At 45.4% G+C, this 11553-nt stretch overlaps 1 protein-coding gene across 6 annotated transcripts in view; it reads right to left on the bottom strand.

The window, feature by feature from the left end:
- Nucleotides 1-10780, bottom strand: part of LOC139421201 (G patch domain-containing protein 8-like) — a 37000-nt gene extending 26220 nt beyond the window's left edge. For 2 of the 6 annotated variants that reach the window (XM_071171853.1, XM_071171845.1), the window contains exon 1: nt 10700-10729. Coding sequence is in view for 1 of the 6 variants with exons in the window: in XM_071171844.1 (XP_071027945.1) it covers nt 10700-10744 (45 nt within the window). In the remaining 5 variants the exon portion in view is untranslated. Of the gene's footprint in view, nt 1-10699 lie in introns of all 6 variants that reach the window. The other 4 variants (XM_071171850.1, XM_071171844.1, XM_071171851.1 and 1 more) reach the window with 4 other exon arrangements.
- Nucleotides 10781-11553: the final 773 nt, after the last annotated feature.

Below are 11553 nucleotides of genomic sequence, written 5' to 3' on the forward strand. Positions count from 1 at the left end.
AGAGAGAGAGACAGGGCGGGCGAGAGAGAGAGAGAGACAGGGCGGGCGAGAGAGAGAGAGACAGGGCGGGCGAGAGAGAGAGAGACAGGGCGGGCGAGAGAGAGAGAGAGACAGGGCGGGCGAGAGAGAGAGAGAGAGAGGGCGGGCGAGAGAGAGAGAGAGACAGGGCGGGCGAGAGAGAGAGAGAGACAGGGCGGGCGAGAGAGAGAGAGAGACAGGGCGGGCGAGAGAGAGAGAGAGACAGGGCGGGCGAGAGAGAGAGAGAGACAGGGCGGGCGAGAGAGAGAGAGAGACAGGGCGGGCGAGAGAGAGAGAGAGAGACAGGGCGGGCGAGAGAGAGAGAGAGAGACAGGGCGGGCGAGAGAGAGAGAGAGAGACAGGGCGGGCGAGAGAGAGAGAGAGAGACAGGGCGGGCGAGAGAGAGAGAGAGAGACAGCGCGAGAGAGAGAGAGAGAGACAGCGCGAGAGAGAGAGAGACAGCGCGAGAGAGAGAGAGACAGCGCGAGAGAGAGAGAGACAGCGCGAGAGAGAGAGAGACAGCGCGAGAGAGAGAGAGACAGCGCGAGAGAGAGAGAGACAGCGCGAGAGAGAGAGAGACAGCGCGAGAGAGAGAGAGACAGCGCGAGAGAGAGAGAGACAGCGCGAGAGAGAGAGAGACAGCGCGAGAGAGAGAGAGACAGCGCGAGAGAGAGAGAGACAGCGCGAGAGAGAGAGAGACAGCGCGAGAGAGAGAGAGACAGCGCGAGAGAGAGAGAGACAGCGCGAGAGAGAGAGACAGCGCGAGAGAGAGAGAGACAGCGCGAGAGAGAGAGAGACAGCGCGAGAGAGAGAGAGACAGCGCGAGAGAGAGAGAGACAGCGCGAGAGAGAGAGAGACAGCGCGAGAGAGAGAGACAGCGCGAGAGAGAGAGAGACAGCGCGAGAGAGAGAGAGACAGCGCGAGAGAGAGAGAGACAGCGCGAGAGAGAGAGAGACAGCGCGAGAGAGAGAGAGAGACAGCGCGAGAGAGAGAGAGAGAGACAGCGCGAGAGAGAGAGAGACAGCGCGAGAGAGAGAGAGACAGCGCGAGAGAGAGAGAGACAGCGCGAGAGAGAGAGACAGCAGTGAAAAGCCAGAGGGAACAACAACCAAAGGAAAATGGAACAGTCTGCAAAAGAGAAACTGGGCGGGCGAGAGAGAGACAGCGCGCGAGAGAGAGAGACAGCGCGCGAGAGAGAGAGACAGCGCGCGAGAGAGAGAGACAGCGCGCGAGAGAGAGAGACAGCGCGAGAGAGAGAGACAGCGCGAGAGAGAGAGAGACAGCGCGAGAGAGAGAGACAGCGCGAGAGAGAGAGACAGCGCGAGAGAGAGAGACAGCGAGAGAGAGAGAGACAGCGCGAGAGAGAGAGACAGCGCGAGAGAGAGAGACAGCGCGAGAGAGAGAGAGACAGCGCGAGAGAGAGAGAGACAGCGCGAGAGAGAGAGAGACAGCGCGAGAGAGAGAGAGCGCGAGAGAGAGAGAGACAGCGCGAGAGAGAGAGACAGCGCGAGAGAGAGAGAGACAGCGCGAGAGAGAGAGACAGCGCGAGAGAGAGAGACAGCGCGAGAGAGAGAGACAGCAGTGAAAAGCCAGAGGGAACAACAACCAAAGGAAAATGGAACAGTCTGCAAAAGAGAAACTCCTGTTTCTGTGTTCCCTTAATGGAAGTGAAACCATTTCACCTCCCAAGAGGCTAAAACACATTTCAAAACCACACAGAAACCACACACAATCAAAAGGGGATGAAATGGACATGTTAAAACACATATAGATGCCTACCAAAGACACATATTAATGCACGCACACACACTGTTGAGATAAGGTTCTTTACTGCCTAAGTTTGACAGTTGAAGAGCACCATATCTTACAAGACAGATGGAAACCTAACGTTCACCCTGAGTGGTTAAGCCGGTTACAGTGGTACAGAATAATAGGCTAGAGTGTGTGTGTGTAGCTAGATTACCACAACATTTCAAATGCCATGAGGTCAGTGCAGAGATCTAACCCATTTCACTTCACTGTCTGCAATGAGGGGGAACAAATTGGAGAGCTAGAATTAATTGAATTATTTGTATTTTTCAGGGCAGCAGGATGCAAAAACGAGGCATCCTATTTGTACGAGACAGGGTCCTTGACCTGAGGACGACATCACGAGACGAGTAATGAGCGTGCACTCCTTCCAGACGGTGGGTGTTCTATACAGTCTCTGTTCCCAGACGAGACACATTACCCCTCAAAGCAGAGGCAGCAGAATGGCACGTGAAGGTCACCTTGGAAAGCAGATGCGATTCCTCTGAGACTGAATGACTGGAAGACACAAGGCAATGTTCTTTCAATGTGTTCAATTAGACTGACTGATAGCCACTGTTCCAGTGTGTTCAATAATACAGAGATCCGGAGCCCCATATCCCTTTGCTCTGAGTATATTTGAGGCTTGGGTCGTGCTGCGGTACTGACTTTATCAAATGGTTTTAGACGACTGAGGTAGGGCTATACGCTGACCTTTTGTTACCAGGAGCATGTGTGCGCCTAAGTTGAAAAACATTGGCGCACCCAGAAAGATGTAGAAACACAATGACAAATATTTGAGTAAAATCGCAGCACTGTAAAGCCCTGTGGGGCTTATTGAGTTTAACACAGAACCTCAGAGGAGGAGCCATTTCTATTACCTTTTTATTACAGAACATCAAGCCGAAGTGGGTTAGAACCTACGGGATGTCTTCTGATGCGTTCTGAAGTCTGTAGAGGCGGCCGCCAGCAGCAGTGACTGTCTACCCACCTACTGAGTCTACTACCGCTTCATCTTTACAACTGGGGGATCCACTGAAGAACACAGATACTAGCCTAACTACAATAGATCACGGTATTGTAGCTAAACCTTCAGTGCAAATCCAGGATTAAATTCAAACGGATCACCTGTTCCCTTATTTCTACCCAGACAACATGATTTATACCACAGTAAAGCTTTACATGAGATACAAGGATGACACTAGCCTGACCGATTTAAAAACGGGTACAAACAACCCTCAAACCGCTGTCCGAGCCCATATTAAAAAGGGTACAAACAACCCTCAAAACGCTGTCCGAGCCCATATTAAAACGGGTACAAACAACCCTCAAAACGCTGTCCGAGCCCATATTAAAACGGGTACAAACAACCCTCAAAACGCTGTCCGAGCCCATATTAAAACGGGTACAAACAACCCTCAAAACACTGTCCGAGCCCATATTAAAACGGGTACAAACAACCCTCAAAACGCTGTCCGAGCCCATATTAAAACGGGTACAAACAACCCTCAAAACGCTGTCCGAGCCCATATTAAAACAGGTACAAACAACCCTCAAAACGCTGTCCGAGCCCATATTAAAACGGGTACAAACAACCCTCAAAACGCTGTCCGAGCCCATATTAAAACAGGTACAAACAACCCTCAAAACGCTGTCCGAGCCCATATTAAAACGGGTCATTATTTCAGTTGGAGGGCAAGCTGCATCAGCATGTTTGTTTTGGATAATTACATTAGGGAGAGGCAGTTCCTTAGAGCGAAGGGAGGGGGTTATTTACCATTCGGGACACACAACTCTTGATTTTCTGAAGTGATCAGAATGCCTAAATGTGTGACCGGCTGCAGCTCCAGCAACAATCTTCCCACTGCTGCCTGCTGGTCCTCTCTCATTTCCCCTCCGTCTCTGGTCTAATTTCACCACTCACTAAAGCAAAACAAATATTGTGGCATTAAAAACAAATAAACATCCATCTAAACCTGTAACTGAGGGTTTCCGCAACCACTGCCTACACTGAAATGGATGACCCCACATTAGGGAGGTCTGCTGCTCAGACCGAGTCTGGTGGTAGAGACATGAAAGAAGAGAGACTAGGTGGCTGCTCTGAATACTGAGCAGTATGCTCTGCATAGTGTTATAACATGCAACATGCCTGAGCCCCAATGACAATTTAGTCTGAATCATGGGCTTTCTATGAGATGGGTGGGATGAGACAATGTCTGTGTACACAGGCTGAAGTTAGACCGACTGTCAGTGGATCTCTGGATGTTCCATGTGCAGTGCAGTGTTGCTTGGCAGCAGGCTCTTGTGTAGACCAGGAGAGAAACACCTGGCGAATACTGAGCGAGTGGGTATCCTGGACTAGAGATAGTTACATATATTTTGATATTATTTTTGACAATACATCTACAATATCGCAATATTGTTTTTGCACTAGTTGGCTGTACCTGCACTAAAACTCCAATAAAAAATATATATAATAATTGAAATCGCAATACATATAGAATCACAATACATATTGTATTGGCACCTAGGCTAAGTATCGTAATAATATCATATCGGGAGGTCGATTCCCAGCCCTACTAAGTAGCGTAACATACATACATCATCAATTCACTCTTAGTTTCAATCCAATGGAGCAACTTTTTAGCCACATGACTCAGAAGAACAGTTGTGCTTCCACACTCACAAGCAAATCAAATCAAATCAAATTTATTTATATAGCCCTTCGTACATCAGCTGATAGCTCAAAGTGCTGTACAGAAACCCAGCCTAAAACCCCAAACAGCAAGCAATGCAGGTGTAGAAGCACGGTGGCTAGGAAAAACTCCCTAGAAAGGCCAAAACCTAGGAAGAAAGCAGAAGCAGACCCCATCTTCCACGCACTGGAACATATGGCCTGCCCTAGGGCTCCCCACCAGAGAGACAACACTCTCAGCAAGAGCCAGTAAGGCAGCCATACATGGGCTCTGAGGTCCCCACTGGGACACACACATCCTGGATGAGGCGTTTCTGCACCCTGATCACATCATCAAGCCGTTGAAAAGTGCAGACGGCTTCATTGTAAATCAAACACGAAACATTTCATTTTCCTCTCAAAAACCCAAGTGCTGCAGATTTTGCATGACAAACATGGGTCACTCGGGGCATGAATGCCCAGTCTCATTGTCCTTGCTCATCAAGCCACCTCCCCAATTCCCCCTCATATTCTTTAATGAAAGGGGGAAAAGCTGGCCTCAGCAGCATCTGAGGAATGAGCTCCGACCAGAGAAGGCAGATTGGTAAGTGCCACACTTCCCACCGGGGTCTGTATTCCCCAGAACCATTCAAGCCCATAAGCCCAGTATCACATATCATCCAACCACCACAGAGCTGATCAGGTAGGGGAGTATTGGAGGTACGATAGACAGCTTGTTCTGTGGTCTACATTCATAAAATAACAATTAAAACCCCTCATTATTTCTGGGAAATCAAGCCAACAACTGCATCAAGGGAGAGTGTTGTAGTGTTGAGGTAGTGGGAGAAAATAACAGACTGGGTGTCTGGGCACAACTAGGAGAAACCCACTATGATGGAACCCAGGACAGCAGAAAGTTCACAAATTCTTAGAAACCCAGAGTGTTTGGAGAGACAATAGATTGTGGAAATACAGAATGCTCCAGAGGGAATGAAGGCAGCAGAGTGTGAACACTGACTGCGACAGTTTGAGACGGAGCAGTATCACGGCAGCAGATTGGTTTGGCTCTGGCTGTGTGAGGCTGGGCCGACCTCACGCCTCTGTCTTCTGCTCCTCACAGGAGGTAGCGTGGTGTGAGGAGGCGTGGTGTGTGATTGGGCCTCTGGCTGGCAGACTGCATGCTGGGAACAGCTGGTCTGGAGCAGTCTTCACTGGGCTCTGAGGCCACACAACAGACCGTGTGTGCTGGTGCTGCCTCTCCTAGTTCTAACCCCACCCCCCACAGCAGCTGCACAGGATGCCCAGCCACAGACACAGATCTGTAGTCACCATGAGAGTGGCCAGTGGCTGTCCACACTAAAACAAAATAATATTCTTGAAGTGCTGTTTCTGGTCCAGAGAAAGTCAAGTTAGACATGGCTTAAATAAAAACTAAATTGATCACAGGCTTATAAATATCAAAACACCCCAAAGAACAAAAAGGGATAAAACAGGGCAGTTAGCATAACGTGTTCTAAGCCTCATTAGGAGAGCAGAATTCTGCTGGGTTCAGGAACGCAAGAAGAAAATCAGTATGAACCACAAACAGCTTTTCATAACAAGCATGAGACAGGGGCATGACTGATGTGTCATTTTTGCAGACGGTTAGATTTGCTTGCAAGGGCATGTGAGAGCAGAGCAGGGAGATTTAGGCGAGTTAATGGGAAACGTTCAACATTCAATTGCGCAGTGTAACCTGCGGCGACAACCCCCCAAACTCTACCTTCTCTCGCACCCTGCAAAAGAGAAGTGTTGGCATGAATATTTAAGAAACATCTTGAGCTAAATTCATTCATTCACCAAATAGGCCGCAGGTATTTGAGATGGAAGTATGCCACAGACATTCATTGGAGGACTGAAGGGCAAGACATAATTCATTTTTATTTACTGTTTCATAGAAACAGTAAATAAAAAAAGTCAATGTAGGCTATATCAAAGCACACCATTTAATCATGTTCTGTATCACGGACACCTTATATTTGCAGAGTTATATTACATTGGGACCTAGCAACTAGCGAGCATTACTGACTGTGGCAGGACTCTTTTGGAAACATTCTCTCTCTAACAATGAGAACTCAATGAACAGAAAACACTACGCAGTGTACGATAAACTGGTAGAATACATCTATGGCCCTGCTTTATATAGCCTAGTAGTGGACTTTACTATAGGGTGGTGACAGAGCAACACACTTGACAAGAGTTTGAGCGTTTCCTATGGTCAAGGACAAGTGTGAGTAGCAGACAACCAAAGCTGCTTGTGGGTAGACGGCTCCAGCTGCCCACAAATACAAGCGTAAGCCCAGACCAGTGCCAACACCAACTAAAGTAGGGTAAAGTAAAACAACAGCCATGAAGGCAAGCAGATCTTTTACCAGAACTTTGGGCAGCGCTAACCCAAGGGAATTAGTTTGAAAGGTATGTAGGTTATCCCAATTTGACGCAATGTAACATGATCATTGCAGTGGTAGGATGCCAAAATATAAGAAACTGGCACAGGACGTGCACATTTTTGACAGTGGCACACAATGCAGCACAACTTGTCCCAATCTCTCAAACTCTTAGCTACTTTGACAACCATGACTAAAGACCAATGTTCCCTCTAAGCTGCGCATGCGTGCAGTAGTCAGAGCATGCAGCTCCCCCAGGACTGCATGCAGAAATATCTGCCCACAGAGAGAAGCACGAGATGGAACTTAACTTTCTAGAGCAGTGGTCACCAACAGGTCGATCGCGTTTTCAAGGCATTCCTAGTAGATCGCCAAACATTTCTGAAAAAAACCCAACGATAAAGCCTTGTGTTCCTATTAATTTTTGTTTTGTTGTCTCGGGCTGTACAATACAGCTGCCCTGCGCACCGGGTAGGTGAACTGTTGCCATTTTGAACCATTTCATGTGTCAAAGTACAAACTCTGCCTTCCCGACGGGCCCAGAGAGCAAATCAAGTGCACTATAGGCCTAACGCTGGCCAATCGGATGGCTCAGATGACCATGTCTGCAGAGACGTAGCAGGCATAAAAAAAAGCTACAGCAAAGTTGATACTATACGATTTCAAAATGTTTAAAACCATGACTAGAGAGAAACTATCAATGAATACAGCAAAGAGCTGCCGTTTTCATGAGTGAGTTCATGTTCAAGTTCTTACTCAGCACTATCAACATGTTGTATTTAACACTTTTAAGCCATAAAATGAAGTTTTTCCTATTTCCACTCAGCGCTACAACAAGTACTGCAGCAGTAATGAATGAGTTGGAATATGTATCTATGGGCTTGCGTTGTTGTTATTAGCGGTTTGGATCTTTTTTAATATCAAGGAATATTTCACTTTCTCAGTTCATAAGAGTAACAACATGAATTTGTGCATGAGGCAAAAACAATGGGGTGTGACTCAAGTTGCGCTATCAGCTGGTAGACAGTGTCACTTTTTGGTCAGTGGAGGAAAGGGAAAGCGGAGGGATGTTGAGAGGCAGACCCTCAGTTTGCTGCTTTCTCCCTCCACTGAGATTGACCAGATTGCAGGTACCATCAGCAGAGTAAAATAAAAAGCAAATTATTTAAATGTAAGCTCACTCAGCTGTGCTTGACAAGTAATCTATTACCGACCGATGTGATCATGTAGCCTACCTCTATTTTTTTTATATATATTCTTTTTAAATGGCCCCAACAAGAACAATGCACTGGCAGGGAAATTCAAGCAAAGCCAATATGTGGTGATAATGTATTGGGCCTATAGCTTATGGCACAAGCCTCATTGCTACAGTACTGTTTTTAATCAGTTAATTTTGCAAGGGTTTAATTTTAAGTCATGTTAGATCTCAGGTTGCATTTTGACTCAAAGTGATCTTGACTCAGAAAAGGTTGGTGACCACTGTTCTAGAGTTTTCCCTGTTAACACTATCAACATTTCCCTTTACTGTGGCAAATGTGTTTGAATCAATGCAATAGCCACTTTCAATTCAACATACCAAAACAAACTATGCAAGAGATTTTGTTGTAGGCAGAATGCATCGGAGTAGGATTCTATTGCATTAACACACACTACTCCGCCCGTACTCTACACAGACCGGTGCAGCATAAACAATCAGAGCTGCAGTAGGCCTATATGCAATTAGACCATTGACATATGGATCTGTGCCATTTACTTTGAACTGGACTGTGTTTGCAGCATTAGCGGTCGTGACTGGATGCGCTTGTTTTGAGATCAAAGCTAGAGCTGCATGTAGCCACGTGAACATTTAGTTCATATCCTTTGCTAGTTAGTGAGTTATTAGCCCAGTCATTTGTAGTCAGCAATAGGGGAGTGAATGCTTCCTACAAGAGAACAAAATGTGTACATTTCTAGACATCTTTGAAACCAGAGTCAGGTAAAGAGCTTTATTTATGTCTTAAAGGGGCACTATTGTATTTTGAGACAGGCTTGAATAAGCTAAGTAGCCAATAGGCAGAGGGTAGCATAACTTGTCTAATGATCTGTAATAATGGTATGGGAATAATAATGTATTTTGTAAAGTGGTTTCTTGGATCAAACAACATTTTCAGTCACCTCCTTGTCTGAAGCACAAGTTGATAAACAGGTTAATGTCAAGCCTTGTATATCTATTTTCAAAAGTCTCATGGAATTAAGGCCTACAATGAACCCCAGACATTGGCTGCTACTGTAGGCTGAATGATAGAACAGCTATTTCCATGTTAAAATGTTATGGGATGCATTTTCGCCATTGTTTTGATGGTAGGCCACTCTGGTCGGCCTACATTATGATCAAATAGCCATAGTAGCCTACATTGCCACTGTTAAAATTGTAATTTAAAGCAGGTGTACCTGCTTTAAATTACAATTTTAACAGTGGCAATGTAGGCTACTATGGCTATTTGATCATAATGTAGGTCTACCAGAGTGGCCTACCATCAAAACAATGTTCACAGTAAACATGTACGGGATGTTGCACAGAATTTTCACAAAGTTCAAGTTACCACTCAGCAGACCTGAAATTTGCTCAGAGCTTAAAAACATTTTAGGGAACATTGCTGAAGACCACAACATAATCACTGACATTTTCTATTCTAAATACTCTATGTATTCACTAGCAACGGCGGCCGAAATTACACACTGGAAGACCAACAGATTATAAGGGTGACGTCAGTCACAGACAGAAACTGGACAGGACACCAACCCCATCCCGTCTTGGGTTTCAGACAAGCTAAGCAATAAGCCAATTAATCTGAATACATTCATTACATATGGTGAGGTTAATAGTTAGTGTTGTGGTGCTGCCAACAATACAGTTACATTTGTAGCCCATTAGATGTAACATGCCAAGAAATGCGTGAACTAGTTGGCATAACTGGTAAATCTGACATCAGTAGAACAGAAGCAAAACACATACCCAGCAATGTCGAGCAACTGAGAAGGGAATCCGCTGACCTTATATGTACCCTACTAGTAGTTAACAAAAGCGAATACATTGTGGGTGCAGGATTCACCAACAAGCGGCGTAGCTAGCTACAGTAGCTAACTAGCTGCAAACAATACATGTAGTTAGCGCTAACATTACACATATTATTCTCAACTCGCCCGAATGTTGCACAGCCAGGTAGGGGGTATGTAGTTCCATGGATGGTGGCTACAGTACAGTAGAGCCCATGTTTTCTACTTACGAGCTCTGACTTTGCTAATAGCTACAATGAGGAATGTTACTATGACTGTGATGTGTTTGTCCCACCTAGCAAGCTAATTTAAGATGAATGCACTAACTGGAAATGGCTCTGAATAAGACCGTCTGTTAAATGTACATTGTCATTGTTGTCATTGTCAGCACCAACAATGTGACAGCTAGCCAGCCAACTAATGTTAGCTAGCTCGATGTAGTTAGCTCATTTCCCCAAGGTCACTCGGTTCACTTTGTCAAAATTACTAATATTATTTTGTATCCACTAACCACGTGCTAAAGAATTGGTAGTTGTGGGTTCAATCCATTGCTCGCTGGCCAAGACGAGCTCGACAGCAATGCAACTCGTCGAACACTGGACTATCAAGTTGCTGCTAACTAGCCTAGCTAGCATACCTTTGAACCTATTACAGATTCCTGATTCGTTTCAAAATGTGTTATTAAGGTGCACAATTATTATATTGATATTATTTACACTATATTGTGTTTAGTTGCTAAATATTTTATTAACATTACCTGGAAATCACGTTCTTCGTTGAACCTAGAAAATCTGTCAGCCATTTTCTGTACGCAGCAGCTTCTTTCGTCTCTCTGAATGCTGGACTTGGAAACGCCTACTGAGTTACCAACAAAGCAACTGTCCAATTGTAACTCGCAAATGCTTTGATTGACGTATACTTTGAAACAATGTAGCACATTTGTAAAACAGTGTAACTTATTGTTATTAAGCGTGCCCAAGCATATTAGCTGGTTCCTAAACCAGCAACGGCCAACCTCATATGACAATCTAGGTCATTTAGTTTAGACTACATTTATACCCCACACAAATGCCCACTCATGTACACTTGGTAAGATTAGAAATATTATTATTTTACTTTCAGCTGTCGAAAGAGAGCAGTAAGCTATACATTACATTATTACTATGTTATTACAGCTCAATGGGAGACAACGCATTTCCACAAGCTCTACCTGGATAACAATTAAGCTAGGTTCCCATGCCATCTCGTGGCCATACATTAAATAGCTCCAAGCCCACACATATCAAACAGCATTTAATTGTCACATGCTTCAAAAACAACAGATGTAGCCTAACAGTGAAATACTTACAAAAAAAAGCTGAAAGGCAGCTCGGCAAGGAAGAAGCCACTGCTCCAAAACGGCCATAAAAAAGCCAGACTACGGTTTGCAACTGCACATGGGGACAAAGATTATACTTTTTGGAGAAATGTCCTCTGGTCTGATGAAACAAATATAGAACTGTTTGGCCATAATGACCATCGTTATGTTAGGAGGAAAAAGGGGGAGGCTTGCAAGCCGAGGAACACCATCCCAACCGTGAAACACAGGGGTGGCAGCATCATGTTGTGGGG

Source organism: Oncorhynchus clarkii, chromosome 12 (genome assembly GCF_045791955.1).
Source record: "Oncorhynchus clarkii lewisi isolate Uvic-CL-2024 chromosome 12, UVic_Ocla_1.0, whole genome shotgun sequence".
Lineage (NCBI taxonomy): Eukaryota > Metazoa > Chordata > Actinopteri > Salmoniformes > Salmonidae > Oncorhynchus > Oncorhynchus clarkii.